Genomic DNA, 18,714 nt, shown 5'->3' with positions numbered 1-18,714 from the left:
TGCACTGAGCTGTCTGCGCTGGATGGAGTCTACTGCCTCATTGTACTGTTAGACTCGAAGAAACGATCATGGTGGAGGAGTATTTTTAAGACCGTAAATCAGAATCAGAAAACAATATTTAACCCCGAGGAATAATTCAGTGGGCAAAAACAGCGTATTAGAAAGGAAGGAAAGTTGCCCCAAGCTCCAGCTGTTCAACCGGAGGAGCAGTGATCCAGAAATCACAGGTGAATTGGCAGGACAATAATGTGTGACAGCAACATTACCAAACACATCAAACTGCAGCACCTGTTTCGCCTTCTTTGCAGATAAAGTGGCCATTCACCGTGGTTCAGTGGTCTGGCTCTGATGCGTAAGGCGGACAGGGCCAATATGCTCACAAGAAACCACTCAGCACAGTCTCCTGGGATTTCTCTCTATTGGCACCAGCATCAAAACCCACCGGTGTGACTCCACCCTGAAATCTGTGTATGAAACACTCATGTGCAACTGATTTAAACTGCTCCAATGACTCAGATATCCAGATCACTATAGTGACTCATAAATCTCAAATCAGTCAAAGAAATCGAGTTTATCGTCTCTACTGACGAATGTGTAAGGCCCAGAAGAGAATGCCATGAGTGTGTAATGCAAAGGGGCGGCGGGCTGTTTCCAAGAATCTAAAATAAAAAACAGGTTTTGGGTTATTTCACTCTTTCGTTGACGACATGATTCCATGTATGAATACCTGCATTGTAATTAGTCAAACAAAAACAAAGAGAAAACACTGAATGAAAAGGTTTGAACAAATATGTGACTGGAAGTTTATTTATTTATTTATTTATTTATTTATTTATTTATTTATTTATTTATTTATTTATTCATTAATGACTGGCAGTGTATCTGAAAAGCTAATCTGTCGGTTCTGACCTTTTCAGTCCGGCATCTTCAGACTTTCGGCGGGTTTTCGATCAGGCATCTGCAGCGAGCTCCCGGCGGGGCCTTCGGGTCCTTCTCTGCCTGCGTCGCTCCGTCTCTACCGACAAGAACCGACCACCGGAGGGGGAAAAAACCCTGAAATCCCGTCGAGCAGCGTCCAGACAGCCGGCGTTCCCGGAGCTATGATGGGGGGGAGGAGCAGCGCGATCGCCGCGGGGGTGTGCGGGGCCCTGTTCGTCGGCTACTGCATTTACTTCGACCGGAAGAGACGGAGTGACCCCGACTTCAAGAACAGGCTGCGGGAACGTGAGTGCTGACCTCCCCCCTCCACCGGACCAGCCGGGGGTCCTGGGCCGGGTCCGGGTCGGCCCGGCGGCCCTGGACCAGGTCCGGACCGGGATTTAAGTGCCTCCGCGGTGAAGTGTGTTCAGGTCTGGAGTCCAGCACCGGGCCGGCCTGAGGCCAGGGGGATGGAGGAAAACCTGGAAGCTACTGACACACCGTTATTGTGTGTGTGTGTGTGTGTGTGTGTGTGTGTGTGTGTGTGTGTGTGTGTGTGTGTGTGTGTGTGTGTGTGTGTGTGTCCTACACGGCTCCCAGGAGCCACAGTGAAGGTAAACTGGCAGACTCTGTCATAATGTGTGAGCTCTGGTGAAAGACACATCCAGCCTGTCCTCACTGTCCCTGGTCTGACTGGTTACGACCGACAGGTCTTTCTCCTCTGTGGTTCAGTGGGACGTTTTTTGAGAACAGCATTAAATAAGGTAATTCAGCTGAAACCCAGTGTTAAATGTTGACTCGTGCCGAGCCTGTAAATGTGATGAACGTAACAGAGGTTAGTGTGGAAGTTCAGAAGCTCTGCTGTCTGCATGTTGGAGTTCAGACATGCTGCAGAAACCCGCCACGGCTTTAGACAGATGCCTGATGGGAAGTGGCCGGGCTGTGGCGGTGAGACGGTGAGTTTGAACCCTGCAGCCTGAAGTGTGTGTTTTGTGTTGCAGGGAGGAGAAAGCAGAAAGCGGCGAAGGAGCGAGCAGGCATGACGAAGGTCAGCCCCGTCACGTTTCTGTTTCCATACCCGACACACGCCTGCCGTCTGTCCTGTGAGGTCCATGAGAAGCCAGTCCTCAGCGCTTCACTGTGTTACCTCTACATGCACCTCATGGGATCAGCAGTGTACTTTTCAGATATTTCTAAAGCTGCGTAATTGAAAAACTTCTGAGCCAGCTCCGTCTCCGTCAGGACACTGTTGGTTGAGCGCAGCTTGTTTGTCCTCCAGCTCCCAGACCTGAAGGATGCTGAAGCCGTTCAGAAGTTCTTCCTGGAGGAGATTCAGCTGGGCGAGGAGCTGCTGGCTCAGGGTAACGCCTCGCCTCGCTCGCCCCGCCCCGGCCTGTGGGCGGAGTAATCCAGCGTCTGTGTCCACAGGAGACTACGAGAAGGGCGTGGACCACCTGACCAACGCCATCGCCGTGTGCGGCCAGCCCCAGCAGCTGCTGCAGGTGCTGCAGCAGACTCTGCCGCCGCCCGTCTTCCAGATGCTGCTCACCAAGCTGCCCAGCATCAGCCAGGTAGCTCCTCCCCCGAGGCCCGTCCGGACCGCCGGGACGCCCGCTGAGCCTGTCTTCTTCTCCGCAGCGTATCGTCAGCGCACAGAGTCTCAGCGAGGACGATATAGAGTAACGGAGACGAGACGCAGCAGCCGATCGCCGCTCCGTCTCACCGCCCAGCCGCCCGACGGGCTCTGGGGTGTGAGAGCCTTTCAGTTCAGAGGAGGGAGGTCGGAGTGTTTGCCTCGTCCCTCCAGGCCTCAGAAGCCCCCCTGTCCCTCGCTGGTGTCCCGGGGGACGCGTCACTCACTGTCCCTTCTGTCCGTCTGTCTTTGGTTTAGATGTGGAGGCACTTTCGAAAAGTGCTGATTTTTTTTGTTTATTGAAAAAAGGAAAAAAATCTCTGGTAAAAATAAACTGACCCAACAAAGAAGAGTGGAATTCATTTGTGATGGAGGGGGGAAGGAGGGAGAGAGGATGGAGGGAGGGAGGGGGGAGGATGGAGGGACTGCTGCCCTTCAGGAGCTGTGAGCAGGTTTTCAGTTTTTAGACTTTAATCAACAAATTCCATTCATAACATTTATTTCTAAAAGATAAAATTTCACAAGCCTTTTTAAAACTTGTTCTTTTCCAGATGACCATCTCCAATCACACCAGCACGTTAGAAAAACAGAAAAACCATCCAACAAAACAGAAAAGATAAAAAGTCATGAGATGAGACCGGCTCAGACCTGCAGTCCCAGGCACGGCCTGAGGAGGAGAAACTCCAGACGATGCTGGATTCACTGGACCAGCTGGAGCTCTCAGTTTCCAGGTGAACCGGTTCTTTTTCAACAGCAGCGACTCCACTGCGGCTAAAAGACATTTGACCTTTCAACCTCTGCACATCAGCAGGTATTCGGCACACTGAAACATTCTGGACTGACAGCCATGAACGGCAGCTGCAGCCACCGGGGTGTGTGTGTGTGTGTGTGAGAGAATGGGACAAACGCTTCAGGATCAGAGAAGTGTAAAAGTGAGCTCCATCTCTGTTCTGAAGGTAAAGTCCGGGACAGTTGAACCAAACCATCCTCAGAAGTTTAAAGTGACGAATTCCTGATGAAAGCAGGACAAACATGGAAACTACCTTTTCAATGATGTTCAAAAACATTTATTACAACAGTCACAGGGTCAGGGTGTGTGTGTGAGAATGGGATTAACACTGAAACGCTGACCCCAGTCAGACCGGGAGTGTCAGGGGTGAGCAGGCCGGCGGGGCGTCACTCTCTTCTTCACTCCTTTCTTTTTGGCCTTCCGGTTTGGGTCGGCCTTTTCTCCGCTGAAGGAGCTCTGGCTGGACGTCTGCTGCTTCCCAGGAAGCGCCTTGTGGGATTTGAACCGTCGCGGGGCAGCGCCTGCCTTGGGGCCCGGGGCCTTCCCCTCCTTCTCCTTCTTCACCGACCTCTTCACTCGGACGGCTCGGCCCTGCAGCTTGGAGCCGTCCAGCTCCAGGGCCAGCTGCACCGAGTCGGCGCTCTGGGACGGACGGAGGGACGGACGGACGGCGGGTTAGAGGACGGCGACAGCACGGCCGCCATCTTGGATGAGGACGTTCAGTTTAAAAGATACATGTTGACCTGCTTTGATCCTCATCCAAGATGGCCCCCACTGCACTCTCACACTGGACGCCCGTTTCCCGTTCTGATGGCGGATCTCTGCTCTGGTACCTGGAACAGGACGTAGCCGAAGCCTTTCCCCAGGCCGCTGTTCTTGTCTCGCACCAGCCTCACGGCCTCCACGTCGCCACACTCCGCGAAGTGCTGCCGAAAGTCCACCTCTTTCATTTCTGCAAGACAGCAGGGGAGTTTGAGAAGGGCCGGCGAGGCCGGCGCCGCGGCGTCCACGCCCTGCAGAGCGGCTTACCGAACGACAGGTTTCCCACGAACACGGAGCGGCGGTGGTCGTGCTGCAAGAGAAGGACGGTCAACGTTCATCCTCAGGGCGGCGAGCGCTGGGTCGCTGCGACGCCGCACTCACCGCCGACGCGCCGCCCGCTCGGTCCACCCGGATGTGGAAGTCTTTCTCCACCTCCATGCCGTTCCTGCAGCGCCACACAATCACACACTGCCGTCACGCGGCGAGCCTCACGGCGGCGGGCGGAGCCAGGGGTCTCACCTCTCCAGAGCCCTGCCGGCGCCGGCCTCGTCCTGAAACACCACGTAGGCGTTCATGCTCTGCTTCTTGGGATGGACTTTACGTCTGATAGGACAGACGACGGCATGTTCAACCCAATAGAGAGAGAGAGAGAGAGAGAGAGAGAGAGAGAGAGAGAGAGAGAGAGAGAGAGAGCGAGCTGCGGTCAGTGGCTGAACCATCGGATGAAAGGATCAGACCTGAACTCACGCTCTGAGACGTACTTGATGGTGGCCAGTTTGCGAGTCATGGAGGGGTCTTCTCTGACCTGCAGGGGGAAACCTTAAAACCAGGATAGTGTGTGTGTGTGTGTGTGTGTGTGTGTGTGTGTGTGTGTGTGTGTGTGTGTGTGTGTGTGTGTGTGTGTGTGTGTTCTCACCACAGAGCGAAATCGGATGGAATCGATGACGCCGCTGTCTCTGAAGATGGTCCTCAGGGTCTGGAAGAGGAGAATAAAGCTCAGCGGCTGAGCGGCAGTGATCGGTCCCGTCAGGAAACACTGAGCAGCAGCAGGACTCCTCCATCCGCTGAACCCTAAAGTGTCCCGGCGTGAGGAGTCCGCCGTGTGGTGCGACCGGGCCGACCTTCTTGGTGCAGCTGACAGGGAGGTTTCCCACGAACACGGTCCTCTGGGCCTTCAGGGCCTCCTCCTGCCGGCCGGCCTTCAGCCGCTGCCTCCTCAGCACCCAGCGCTCCTTCTCGCTCCTCCGGGCGGCGCTCGGGCCCTGCTCCTCCCGGTCGGCCTCCTGCAGAGCGCTCTCCCTGGGAGACGACAGGCGGAAGCTTTGAGAAACGGCGGCCGGCGACCTGACGGAAAGGAAGACGAAGAGAGAGGCACTCGCCTGTTCTCCAGCCGGCGGTCAGCGGCTGATTTCTCTTTCGTCGTCTTCTTCTTCTTCTGCGCGGGCTGCTGTCGGGCCTCTGGACTCTCTCTGGGCTGCTCGGGGGTGAGTGTGCTCCTCTGAACAGGCTGCCACAAACACAACCAAACATTAGCTTCACAGCCACAAAAAGAAAACAACAGGAGTTCCACTGCATCTGTAGACAGCTGTGCACGTGACGCTCAGCATCTGGAATCTGTGGAAGCCCCACACGTCTCCCCCGCCCCCCCCACAGCCCGGCCTCTCTTTACCTTGGGTGGAGGCTGGAAGCGCAGCGGGGCAGCAGGCGCGTCGGTGCTGAAGAGAGCCGACAGCGAAGCGGACGCCGCCGAGCTCTGGCGGAACACGCTTCCCGAAACCTGACCCACCACGTAGTCAGCGGACGGCGTCTCGCTGAGGACACACACAGGCAGCAGGGCGGAAAACACACGTCACACACCTCGGCTCAGGGCTGGCTCTGCTTCTTTCCCCCGTTCGCTCGGGGCTGTCTGCTACATTTGTTTTCTGCTTTAGCAGAACGAGCAACAGCTGCTTCCAGATGTGGCAACAAGAGTCTGACACCTCTGATAGAAGAAACGGAACAATAGAATGGCGGCGGTCCTGACGCCTCTGGGAATGATCAAAGCTGGAAACTCTCTGGAGAATCTATGGGAATCAACGAGTTTCATGGTTGGGGAAAATATGTTTTACTGTATTTCTGACTAAAACAATCAGATTTTAATCACGTACAGCTGAATATCGATGCGTTTCCCAAAGCAAGCGCACACAGCTGTTTGAGACGCTGAGCGGGGCGGGAATATGACATTACAGTTCACATTCTGAATGGAACTCTGATGGCGTTCATGTTCACCTTTAAATGGGTAGGGTTTGAGGGATGAGATATATTTAACTAAACACTCATGATTTTGTTCTTTAACAAAAGAATTGGTTGCTCAATAAAATAGTTAAGACTTGGTAAAGTTCAGCTTACATATAAATCTGTTTAATTTTAGATGGATTCTGTTCATAACAGATGCTTGGATATCATACTTTTTCATCACATTACCCTCAATTTTCAGATTCTCCAGTTTATCTCTTCATGACCATTTTAAGGAAACTTTACACACATTTCCCACCCGGTGCAACCCCAGCAATCACGCCGTAACTGTTCTTCAAAAGGTGAAACTCACAAGGTAGATTAGATTGTTTCCTGAAATTGCCACTAAACGAGACACAGAAGAGCGTCTCACTCTGTGTGGTAAACAGAGAAGGCTCGCGGGATGTGATGTGGCGAAAACAAACCTTTCAGGATTTTTCCTCTTCATGGTTTTATCCGGGTTTTTTCAGCTCTCGCCGCGGATGATTTACTCGCCCCGGAAAAAAGAAAAAAGTCTACCCAAACACCAGATAAAACTTTAATAAATCATAAAAAAGTCCTGCCTTACACACGCGTTTCTCTCTTAACATGCGACTGTCCCACCACGAACTAGTTCCGACCGAGATCATCAACAAAGGAAACAATGGTTCCAGCGGGTTTTATGAAGAAACACATTATTTTGCTGATTAAATACTTAAGATGCAGTGTTTTAGAGATGTGGATAATCTATAAGGAGTTGGTTTAAAAAAGAAAACGATACTTATATTCCCTTTGTCGGACACGCTGAGATGCTTTTGTTGCAGAGCTTCACAGGAAGTGGGTACGGCATTGATATCCGGTCCTTCCGGTTGGGGTGTAGCTCCGTCAGCTCCGCGCGCTGTGACATGACAGCGGCTCTCGCGGAGCTTCACACGCCGTCTGTGGGCTTCTCTCCACAGCTCGCCTCCATGGCAGGCCGCCCGGAGCCGGAGCCGGAGCCGGAGGTGCCGGGGGACGCGGTGGGCAGGCGGGTGTCGTGCGGCGGGGAGCGGGCCACGGTGCGGTACGTGGGTCCGGTCCCGCCGACCGCAGGTAAACAGACCGGTGTCCGCCGATACTCACGTTCAAATACACAATATATGAACAGCTACGTCTGTAAATCTTGTCAAAAGTAACGTTTGATGCAAAACATCTCAGTGCTGTCAGTGGGGGTAGAATAATAAACACGAACTGGTAGTATTGATAATATAGTAGTTATTTAATGTCCCTGACTCTCCCTCCAGCACATGCTTCCCTGATTTGTATTGCTTTATTTACAACACTGCGTGTTGTCTTCAGTCTTGGTGGATTTGCACTTTATGCTCCCACAGAGCAGGAAAAGGGCAGTAATGGTCCGCAGCGACCTGCTCAGCCTCCACACTGTGCTGGTTTTATGGGACCAGACAGCAGAACGCAGAGAGTGAGGAGGAGGTCCTGGTCGAGGCCAGGAAAGAAGGAATGGATGAGGTGAATGAGGCGGGACGCAGGAATCCACCGGGAGGTCGCATCACGTAAAAAGCTCCAGGCCTGTAACTAACAGGGTTCCTACGCAGTATGGAAAGTATGGAAAAGTATGGAATTTGATTTTATAATTTTCCAGATCTGGAAAAGTATGAAAAATTTAAACTATTGTATGGAAAATATTCATGTTTCCAAGACTTCTATCATTGTTCTATTTCCTAAAAAGAAAGAAAGAAAGAAAAAGAATATAAAACAAAGAGAAATGCATCGATCTGTTGGCAGCGGAGCTAAAAAGAAAGACTCCCTATCTCTCAATGATAAAGAATCCTTTAAAAGATTCCTGGATCCAGACAATGATCCGGATCATCACCAAAATTTAATGGATTCTAAGTTAGCCCAAGACCCACCTTTCCACAAAGTTTCATTGCAACCCGTCCAGAACTTTTTCCGTAATGTTGCTAACAAAACAACCAACCAACAAACCGACGTGATTGCATAACCTCCTTGGTGGAGGTAATGACAAGGGGGCTTAGCAAAATATTACATTATACATTACATTATAAATTCTTCAAGGACTCTAAGAAATAACAGCTGCTGATCCCGATCACGGAAGTATTCCGGATACCAGGATCCAGAACAGACAAAAATAGGGGGATTCTGGAGTGTCGGTCACTGTGAGGAAACACATTGAGATATGAACATGCAACAAACAACTTTCTCCCACACATTGTTTGTTGTTTTCTCCCATACATTGTTTGTGTTGGGGAGAAATAAAATGTTCTTTATTATATATGGTGTTCTTATTATTGTTGGTGACTGATTTGAGCTGTGGCGGAGGTCTGCGCTCTCTGAGTGCCAAATTCTAGTTTATGTTTAATTTGTGATTTGTCTGAATTATTTCCGTATTAATTGACTTAATTCATAGTTACTTGTTAAATGTTCATTTGATGTTTAAGAATGCCAGTGAGACCAAATCTTTGTAACCTAAAGTATAAGAATTCCAGTGAGGCCAAGTCTTTGTAAACCTCCTTTGCGTTAATCCAGGGGTTTTTGTTACTTCCCTTGTGTTACTCCAGGGGTTTGAGAGATGCACTACAGTATAGTAGTTCAGCTGTTCACGTGCGACTTAAAATAAAAAAGCTGTGCACTGAAGTCATCTGGGTTTTGCCTTTATTTGTATGAGCAACATTACCTAGCTATTATCTTCTGGAAATTATTCAGTGACATATTCAGAATTAGAGGTGTGCTGATACATCGATTATTAGATTAATCGTGATGCGACACATAATGATTCGATTACGATTCATAAATATTTAAAATCGATTATTTTTCATAATAACTAGACGCCAGGAGCACGGACGCCACTTGCGGAACCAAAGTATTGTTCCTGCGCACCACCCGGACATCTGTAGTGACGGACCGGTTAATATGGCGACAGCTCGCTCTTTAGCTACAGTAACAGAGCGTGAGATTCATTCTTCTGGATAAAAAGCTAGTGCTAAATGCCAACGCTGCTTTTGCTAAAGAGAAAATCATTCAAAGTTCTTGTCCACAACATCTTCATCCAATAGATATTCGTCCATTTTACACTTCACTGGAACAAAAAGCACCGTGTAGCCTCATGTCGCCCTGGAAACAATGAGCCGTACTGCGCATGGCGCGGCGCCGTAAACAAAGCTTTCAGGTCAGAGGTCAACAAAACAACCAAAACATTTATCTCTGTAATCTGCCTGAAAGAAGTCCAGAGGCGTTTGGCAGCGTGACGATGTTTATTCCAAGAGCAGAGATCAGAAACATGCGTTAGCATCGGCAGTCGAAAAAACACACACACAACACTGCAGCTCCCGTAGCTCCCGCTGACGTCCCACCACCGCCGAGACATACAGACATAGACATCTAGATGTAGGTGTCTGGATATGCTGCACGCCAAGTAGCACATTCAAATTGAACATATATCTGCATATATGACATATCTGCTGTTGTTTGCACTTAAGGGAGGTAACTGTTGATCTTTTGTCAACAGGGGCAGCCTTTTGTTGTCTTGGCTCTTTAGGCCACAGCTGCAGGCACAAAGTTTATGTCATGGTTGCTGATGGACCACTTGACATCAATAAAAAATACTTTTTTTGAATTTGTTTGATTACTTTGATTTATGTATACCGAGAAACAGCTGTACATTGTTTCAAAGTATGAAGTGGACACTAAGTGAGGGGGAAAAAATGCACAAAAAATCATGATAATCGTTTTTATCATTAATATCGTGATAATCGTTGAATAATCGAATCGTAGCACCCTGAATCGTAATCGAATCGAATCGTGAGGTGCCTTAGATGGCACACCCCTATTCAGAATTAAAGCTAGGGTTGGCAATCTTCAAAAACTAGCATGTAGCACGAATGTCCCCAAGGCTCTGCCTAGCTCCGCCCAGCTCCCACTCCATTGGAGGAGCTCCCTTTGGGAGCGGAGACGCAGAAACGTTTGTGGCGCAGGCGGCGCTTCTGCGTCCAGTGCGTTCCTGGCGTAACCTGTCCTCAGCGCTTTGTTTCGTCATTTTTCTTTATTTGCACTATGCGCATTCAACATTAAGTAAACCCCCAAACATTCGTCTCCGCCGTTCTGCAATGACGCTCCGTCCTTCTACGCATGCACTGAACCAGGGTCAGTGCACGCTATTGACATGTACGCGCAGGGAGGCAGGTCGAACGGCGAAGGGATTTGATTGGTTTAATTGGTTTGATTGGTTGTTTGCTGTTTTTCCCATTTTACTCCTGCTGTACATAGCGGATATTTTCCAAACTGCTTTAAAAACACACTATGAATTGCTTCCCATTGGGTCAAAACGATAATTTTAACCAGTATTTAAAAAAAATGTATCTCATTCAGATTGCCAACCCCAGCTTTAACACAATTAAAATCCAGAATTTTTTTTTACACGATTCACTATATACGCAAATGTCACAAATTATTTGGTGTTTTTGCTGAGAAGTCTGGAAATTTGGGTATGGAAAAAGTATGGAATTTTGAAATGTCAAATATGTAGGAACCCTGAACTAAGGGCTCACGTGGATGTGGGATTTGGCTGAGAGCTGCTGGAAAGAGGCCCGCGTGCCTTCAGGACTGAGATCCTGACCTGACCTGACCTGATACCCACAACACCATGTGGAAACGACTCCGCCTGCCACAGGCGTCTGAAGCGGCGTCTTGAACCCGGCCCTGACCGTGTGTGTGTGTGTGTGTGTGTGTGTGTGCAGGTGTGTGGCTCGGTGTGGAGTGGGACGACCCCCAGAGAGGCAGACATGACGGCAGCCATGAAGGAGTGCGCTACTTCAGTTGCAGGTGAGCGCTCCGCCGGCGGCTGCAGTCTCGGCGGCCCGGCAGGTTTCATCTGATCCACAGGCTGTTTCCACCAGAGCTTCACGCTGCAGAGGTCTGAACACGGCTCTGGGCTTTAAAGTGGACCTATTATGCTATTTTTCAGTCACGTCATATAGGTCACAGACACCTAAAAACATAGTATATAAGTTTGTTTGCCCCAAATTCGTCCTCTGTTTGGAGTTTGAGGGGCTAAAAAGTGGCTCTGAGGAGCCTTCTTCAGAACAGCCTGTTTTTGACAGCCTATTTCTCGTGATGAACTTGAACGCATCTGGCCACGCCCACCTCATAAATTCACTGTCGTTATGAAAGCACCTTACAGGAAGTTACACCGGAAGTTTCAAAATAAAACACAATGCACGACCTCACGGACGTAAAGCTTTTCCTATATGTTGTTATTCCGCCGCCTCGGGAGGATAGAATCAGCTGAACAGGGTCCAGACAGCAGCGAACTCGAAAATTACCGTTTTATATAGAATGAACCAAACAAAAGGAACTATTGGATAAAGGGCATGTTCCTCTTCATGACGTCAGAAAGAGGGAGATTTCAGAACCGCGTGTTTGAGTGTATATTTCCTCAAAAGTGGAGCGCACAATTGAGGGAGGTGACTGAATGTTTCACTTCTGGGGGATCATACAGAGGCTCTGGGAGGCAATATGACTGTAAAGACTCCTTTTTAAAGTGAATTTTGCATAATATGACTCCTTTAAAGCTCTGTCGTCTGCAGGGAACGTGGCTGCTCGCTACAATAAACCCTGGTTTTGTGCGACACAACATGAGCTCCACCTCTCGGAACCTGGCTTTACACAGGATGCGCGCTGCCGTCGAGCTGTTCGGTGTTGTGGGACTAAATTATCACCATGTTGATTTTCCTGCCCAGACACTGCAGGTTTTCGTGGTTCCAGCTGTTGAAATTTGTCCTTCCATTGTGGAATTCATCAGCTTGAAGTGTGAACCGGCCGTCTCCCTGAAGGATTCTTTGCTGGGCAGCAGGATCAAACTGAGATGAGATGTTAGTGTGAGGTGGACAGCAGCTGGTGCTGAAAACCTTTCAAAATAAAGCGGGGGGAGGAGCCATTCTTCTTCGAGCCAGTGAGGAGCTGCTGCACCTCATGCTGCTGCCATCAAGTGTTCAAATAGTGGAACTACAGCGATCTTTCTCCTGTTGTTCCCTGCAGACACCCTAGAGGAGGCTCCTTCATCCGCCCGGCCAAGGCCAGCTTCGGAGTGGACTACCTGACGGCTCTGCAGCAGTTCTACCATTATGACGTCGAGGAGGTGGACAGCATCCTGTCCTTCTACACCAAAGACCGCAGGTCCACCTCTTCCTCTGACCTTCCTGTTCAGCCGCTTGGCTCGGGCGGCGTGTGTGTTATCGACAAGGAACTGCGAGATATCAGCGGGGAGAGTGACACAGGAAGGAGCTCCCAGCAGCCCAGACCTGCAGCGGCACCGGGAAGTGGTCCAGAGCGTGGTCCAGACTGCGGTCCAGACCGTGGTCCAGACTGCGGTCCAGACCGTGGTCCAGAGCGGGGTCTAGAGCGTGGTCCAGACCGTGGTCCAGAGCGTGGTCCAGACTGCGGTCCAGACCGTGGTCCAGAGCGTGGTCCAGACTGCGGTCCAGACTGCGGTCCAGAGCGTGGTCCAGACTGCGGTCCAGAGCGTGGTCCGGAGCGTGGTCCAGACCGTGGTCGAGTGCGTGGTCCAGAGCGTGGTCCAGACCGTGGTCGAGTGCGTGGTCCGGAGCGTGGTCCAGACCGTGGTCCAGACCGTGGTCCGGAGCGTGGTCCAGAGCGTGGTCCAGAGCGTGGTCGAGTGCGTGGTCCGGAGCGTGGTCCGGACCGTGGTCAGGACAGTGCTGGGTGTCCGGCTCACAGCTGCAGTATTTTCTAAAACTGTGAAACTGTCCTGCACCTCTGGTCTGCAGCTGTTTGATGTATGTGTGTGTGTTTGTGTGTGTGTGTATATGTGTGTGTGTGTGTGTGTGTGTGTGTGTGTGTGTGTGTGTGTGTGTGTGTGTGTGTGTGTGTGTGTGTGTAGCCTTGACAATCTCAGCTCCGTCTTGCTGGTGGACTCTGAGGTGAACGGTCCGGGGCCTGACGGAGCCGCAAGGAGAACCACGCCCAGTATCCTCCACACCCTGCTGAGGCGGCCTGTCGCTGTGTGTCGCTGTGTGTCGCCGTGTGTTCTTCTGTGTGTCGCTGTGTGTTCTTCTGTGTGTCGCTGTGTGTGTGGAGCGGTCCAGCCCCGAAGGCCCAGTCCAGCTGTCTCAGTGAAACAGGAAGTGACGGGGCTCCTGGAGCAGGTTGTATTTTAATGTGAAGGAGCCGGTCCTGCAGTGTCCCTGCAGTGTCCCTGCTGTGTCCCTGCTGTGGTCCCTGTGGTGGTCTGACCCGCTGCTGCCCTGCAGCCGAGCGGTGTCGGGGGTCAGAGCGCTGGTCAGCTGTTGCCTTGACGACGGCGTCCAGATGTGCAGCTGCTGGACCTGAGCGGCTCCCTGCTGCCGTCCTGGGAGGAGGCGGCCCGGCTGGGCCTGCAGCTGGAGCAGCTGGAGCAGCTGAGGCTCAGGTGACGCCTCCTCACCCTCCCCCCCCCTCCCCCTCCTCCTCCTCACCCTCCTCCTCCCCCTCCCCCTCCTCCTCCTCACCCTCCCCCTCCTCCTCCTCACCCTCCTCTTCCTCTTCCTGTCCTGGTTCTTTTCCCGTCTCACGGTCCGTCTTGCTGTCTTCCAGCCGTACCAGGCTGGCTCCGCCCCCGGACCCGCCCTCTCTCAGCCACGCCTTCTCCAACCTGAAGCTCCTGCACCTGATCCGGTGTGAGCTCACCTGGCCTCAGGTGCGTTGGGCTGCGTCCTCCTCGTCCTCCTCTAGCTGACCTTTGCCCTCTGACCTGCTGTCCTGCTCCTCAGGTGCTGCACTGCGCCCCCATGTGGCCGCGGCTGGAGCGTCTGAGCGTCGCAGAGAACAACATAGTGGAGCTCCAGAGGTAACGCCGCCGTCCTCCCGGCTGCTGTGTGTGTGTGTGCGTGCGCGTGTGTGTGCGTGCGTGCGTGCGTGTGTGTGTGTGTGTGTGTGTGTGCGGGTGTGTGTGCGTGCGTGCGGGTGTGTGCGTGTGCGCGCGCCTCTCCCCCGGTGTGTCCTGTGTCTCCAGGCCCCGGGGCGTGCTGGAGGGCCTGGTCAGCCTCAGCCTGGAGCTGAACCCGCTGGAGCAGGACGCCCTGCTGCAGCTGTCCGCCCTGCCCAGGTGGGTCCGCTCGCCGTCCGGCCGTCCTCTCTGCCGAGGACCGTCCTCCGTCTGACCCGCTGTCCTGTCACAGCCTGCAGGACTTGAACGTGTCTCAGACCGGACTGTCCGCCGTGCGGTTCCAGGACGCCGCTCCGGGTAGATGGACGAGCGACCGCCCAGTGGGGACAGCAGCGTCTCTGCAGCCTGACTCATGGATGTCTCCCCTGCAGGACACAGGACGGACATGTTTCCCCAGCTGAAGACTCTGCTGGTGGACGACAACAACATCAGCCAGGTGTGTGTGTGTGTGTGTGTGTGTGTGTGTGTGTGTGTGTGTGTGTGTGTGTGTGTGTGTGTGTGTGTGTGTGTGTGTGTGTGTCAGAATCCCTAATGATGATTAGAGCTGATTCTGAACCTTCATGCTCTGTGTCTGTCCTCGTCTCCCTGTCTCTCAGTGGAGTGTGATCGATGAGTTAGCCAAACTCCCCAGGCTGGAGCAGCTGTCGTGTCGCCGTAACCCCCTGCAGAGCGGCGACAGAAACCCCGCCACCGCCGAGCAGATGGTGCTGGCCAAGCTGGGACGGCTGCAGGTCCTGAACGGCCGTCAGGTGGGCCTCAGTGTGTGTGTGTGTGTGTGTGTGTGTGTGTGTGTGTGTGTGTGTGTGTGTGTGTGTGTGTCCATCCATCCCTGGGGGGAATCTTTGAAGTCTTCCTCAGGATCCTGGTCACATGACGGCCCTTCCTGTTCAGACATCAGTGTAGTTTTCCCGGATGGCCACTGGAGGGAGCTGCTGCCCTGTACTGGAGCCAGTCATCCAGTCATTTCAGTGATCAGAGTGTAAAACCAGGAGGGCTCCTGCTCCTCCGGACCTGCTGTGCTCCACTGCAGCTTCCTGCAGGGCAGACAGGAGTCCTGCCGCCGCCTCACGGAGCGTCCCAGGTGAGGCGGCAGCTTTTAGAGAGGGGTGTGGTCTCAGCTCTTCTCTCAGGCTGAATGTCTCCAGTCAGACACGAGGCTCAGAAATACAGGAAGTTGCGTGAAAATCAGAGAAAAACGTATTAGGTGAAATATGAAGACAGGAGAATAAACCTTCATGTGGAATGAAGCTGATGAACAAGCGTCCGCTCAGTGGACTCTGCACTGTCCTCATCTTGTTTGGCCTCATCTTGTTCGGGGCTCCTTCACCTCCACCTGTTTCCTTCAGGTCCTGCCCGAGGAGCGAGGGGGGGCGGAGCGCGACTACCTCAAGATGTTTGGCCGGGAGTGGCTGCAGAGCGAGGGCTGCCAGGAGTCCAGGGCCCGCTTCAGCCAGGAGCACCCCCGGTACCAGGTCCTCGTCAGCAGTGAGTGTCCAGGAGGCTGGTCCCGGTCTGTGGTCCCGGTCTGTGGTCCCGGGGGTCCAGTGGATCCAGTATGGCCGGCGCCTGGTCTCACGGCGGCCTTCTGTTTTCAGAGTACGGAGCAGCAGAGGAGAGCGAGATGAAGAAGGTGGTGTCGGTCCCCCTGAAGAATCAGCTCTTAAGTTAGTCCCGCCCCCTTTCCGCGTGACTCCTCTGATTGGCTGCTTGAGGACGTGGAGCTTCGGCCCACATGCATGAGAGTAACGTTTCCCCTCCGATCCACAGAGATCACCTTCCTGTTCCCCGACGACCCGGACCGCCGGCCGGTACAGAAGAAGCTTCCGGGTGTGTCTGCTGCCTGGAACCTCCTTCAGAGGGCTTCTCCTCTTCTCACACAGGGTTTGACCTTTGAACTCTGCTGGTTTTGCCCTGCAGGCTCCATGGAGGTCCAGAAGGTGAAGGGCCTCCTGCACAGACTGCTGAAGGTTCCTTCTGCAGACCTGAGGCTCACCTACTGCACCCCCAAAGTAAGAGCTGCTCTGCTCCAGGATGCTGGGGTCCTCCAAGACCACTGACCCCCCACTGACCCCCCATTGACCCCCCACTGACCCTCCACTGACCCCCCCTGCTGCCTCCCACTAACCCCCCACTGACCTTCCGCTGACCCCCCCATTGACCCCCCACTAACCCCCCCTGCTGCCCCCCACTGACCCTCCACTAACCCCCCACTGACCCCCCATTGACCCCCCCTGCTGCCCCCCACTGACCCCCCCACTGACCTGCCACTGACCCTCCACTAACCCCCCCACTGACCCCCCACTGACCCCCACTGACCCCCCACTGACCCTCCACTAACCCCCCCACTGACCCCCCACTGACCCCCACTGACCCCCCACTGACCCTCCACTAACCCCCCCACTGACCCCCCATTGACCCCCCCTGCTGCCCCCCACTGACCCCCCCACTGACCTGCCACTGACCCTCCACTAACCCCCCCACTGACCCCCCACTAACCCCCCCACTGACCCCCCACTGACCCTCCACTAACCCCCCCACTGACCCCCCACTGACCCCCCCACTGACCCCCCACTGACCCTCCACTAACCCCCCCACTGACCCCCCATTGACCCCCCCTGCTGCCCCCCACTGACCCCCCCACTGACCTGCCACTGACCCTCCACTAACCCCCCCACTGACCCCCCATTGACCCCCCCTGCTGCCCCCCACTGACCCCCCCACTGACCTGCCACTGACCCTCCACTAACCCCCCCACTGACCCCCCACTGACCCCCCCACTGACCCCCCACTGACCCTCCACTAACCCCCCCACTGACCCCCCACTGACCCCCCCACTGACCCCCCACTGCCCCTCCACTAACCCCCCCACTGACCCCCCATTGACCCCCCCTGCTGCCCCCCACTGACCCCCCCACTGACCTGCCACTGACCCTCCACTAACCCCCCCACTGACCCCCCACTGACCCTCCACTAACCCCCCCACTGACCCCCCACTGACCCCCCCACTGACCCTCCACTAACCCCCCCACTGACCCCCCCACTGACCCCCCACTGACCCTCCACTAACCCCCCCACTGACCCTCCACTGACCCCCCCACTGACCCCACTGACCCCCCACTGACCCTCCACTAACCCCCCCACTGACCCCCCACTGACCCTCCACTGACCCCCCCACTGACCCCCCACTGACCCTCCACTAACCCCCCCACTGACCCCCCACTGACCCTCCACTGACCCCCCACTGACCCCCCCCACTGACCCTCCACTGACCCCCCCCACTGACCCCCCACTGACCCTCCACTGACCCTCCACTGACCCTCCACTAACCCCCCCACTGACCCCCCCACTAACCCCCCACTGACCCTCCACTAACCCCCCCACTGACCCCCCCACTGACCCTCCACTAACCCCCCCACTGCCCCCCTGCTGCCTGACTGAGCGCTCAGTGACGGTGAGAACCCAGATGATTGGTTCGAGGTCTACATCTTCCCGCCCTGCAGCACTGGAGCACATCTCATCCAGCTCCAGAACGTTGCTGTTCAGTGACGTCGGCTGGTTGGTTAGACGGAGCCAGCAGCTGGTCTCGTGTCAGCTGGTTGGTTAGACAGAGCCAGCAGCTGGTCTCGTGTCGGCTGGTTGGTTAGAAGGAGCCAGCAGCTGGTCTCGTGTCAGGACGCTGGTCTTCCTGCAGCAGTCTGGTTTGGGACTCATGGTTGGAAAGTTCCTGTTCAGACGATGTTGGATGTTCTTCTTCCAGAAGGAGGGAACAGAGTTCCAGCTGGACGGAGACTTGAAGCCGCTGAAGTTTTACGCCATGGAGGACGGAGACCAGGTGCTGGTCCGCTGGTCCTGACAGGATGGAGACCAGGTCCTGGTCCAGGTGTGGCGGTTTTCTTCCTGTGGACTCCTGGAAGCGTTGCTGTGTGTTCTGGCGGCAGGACAGCCTGGACTGACTGTTTAAACCCGGTCAAATGGAGTGTATGGTCCGTTAACACGCTGATGACTGCTTTCTCTACGTCTCGCATCATTTAAACATAAATACATGAACTTGTAAATACATCACCAGTGTCTGTCCATGTATTGTCTCCGCTGTGCTCCCTCTAGAATGTCTCATTCTAATCACACACTTCTTTTAACAGAACGTCACATGCAGAACCACTTTATTGGTTGGAACTCCAGAGAGACTGTGCAGGAATCGTTTCCGGTTTGTGTTTCAGACTCTTGTTTCTTTTGAGTGACCTGGACTTGATGTGGAAAGTGTTCCGGTGCCTCTTCAGCCCGCCGGCTGTCACTGCAGCGACGGTTTGTTGGTTCTGCTGGTTCTTTTGACACCGACACACAATCTAAACCGTCAACAGCTGTTAGTGGCAAAAATAAAATTCACACTGGTCATATTCAGTC

At 53.8% G+C, this 18,714-nt stretch overlaps 3 protein-coding genes across 5 annotated transcripts; 2 read left to right on the top strand and 1 right to left on the bottom strand.

Moving 5' to 3' along the window:
* Nucleotides 1-987: 987 nt before the first annotated feature.
* On the top strand, nt 988-2,903 carry tomm20b (translocase of outer mitochondrial membrane 20b). Its single transcript, XM_030094032.1, has 5 exons — nt 988-1,224; nt 1,920-1,966; nt 2,198-2,279; nt 2,347-2,489; nt 2,557-2,903. Exons 1-5 carry the CDS (start codon nt 1,101-1,103, stop codon nt 2,599-2,601), a joined length of 441 nt encoding a protein of 146 aa, XP_029949892.1. The 5' UTR covers nt 988-1,100; the 3' UTR covers nt 2,602-2,903.
* A 352-nt stretch (nt 2,904-3,255) lies between these two features.
* On the bottom strand, nt 3,256-6,972 carry rbm34 (RNA binding motif protein 34). Its single transcript, XM_030094274.1, has 11 exons — nt 6,803-6,972; nt 5,773-5,914; nt 5,483-5,610; nt 5,225-5,402; nt 5,020-5,079; nt 4,865-4,908; nt 4,623-4,706; nt 4,485-4,548; nt 4,371-4,413; nt 4,175-4,293; nt 3,256-3,983 (listed from the first exon to the last, which is right to left on the bottom strand). Exons 1-11 carry the CDS (start codon nt 6,823-6,825, stop codon nt 3,702-3,704), a joined length of 1,167 nt encoding a protein of 388 aa, XP_029950134.1. The 5' UTR covers nt 6,826-6,972; the 3' UTR covers nt 3,256-3,701.
* A 258-nt stretch (nt 6,973-7,230) lies between these two features.
* tbce (tubulin folding cofactor E) lies at nt 7,231-18,696 on the top strand. 3 transcript variants are annotated; one of them, XR_003931723.1, is made up of 17 exons: nt 7,231-7,448; nt 11,108-11,192; nt 12,408-12,545; nt 13,270-13,355; nt 13,698-13,797; nt 13,962-14,064; nt 14,138-14,214; nt 14,380-14,472; nt 14,546-14,610; nt 14,685-14,749; nt 14,910-15,062; nt 15,660-15,798; nt 15,909-15,977; nt 16,081-16,140; nt 16,231-16,322; nt 18,071-18,296; nt 18,531-18,696. XR_003931723.1 is itself a non-coding variant. In XM_030095239.1 (16 exons), the coding sequence occupies exons 1-16, from the start codon at nt 7,262-7,264 to the stop codon at nt 18,164-18,166; spliced, it is 1,608 nt and encodes a 535-aa protein (XP_029951099.1). In that variant the 5' UTR covers nt 7,231-7,261; the 3' UTR covers nt 18,167-18,696. The 3 variants fall into 3 exon arrangements, 1 of the variants encoding a protein (XP_029951099.1); XM_030095239.1 differs by having other exon boundaries at nt 18,071-18,696; XR_003931724.1 differs by lacking the exons at nt 15,909-15,977; nt 16,081-16,140; nt 16,231-16,322; nt 18,071-18,296; nt 18,531-18,696 and adding an exon at nt 15,162-15,394.
* The last annotated feature ends 18 nt before the right edge of the window (nt 18,697-18,714 follow it).

Source organism: Salarias fasciatus, chromosome 6 (assembly GCF_902148845.1).
Source record: "Salarias fasciatus chromosome 6, fSalaFa1.1, whole genome shotgun sequence".
In the NCBI taxonomy this organism is placed as follows: Eukaryota; Metazoa; Chordata; class Actinopteri; order Blenniiformes; family Blenniidae; genus Salarias; species Salarias fasciatus.
Note: the sequence above shows the minus strand (reverse complement) of the source record. Positions and strands in the feature narration are given on the sequence as shown.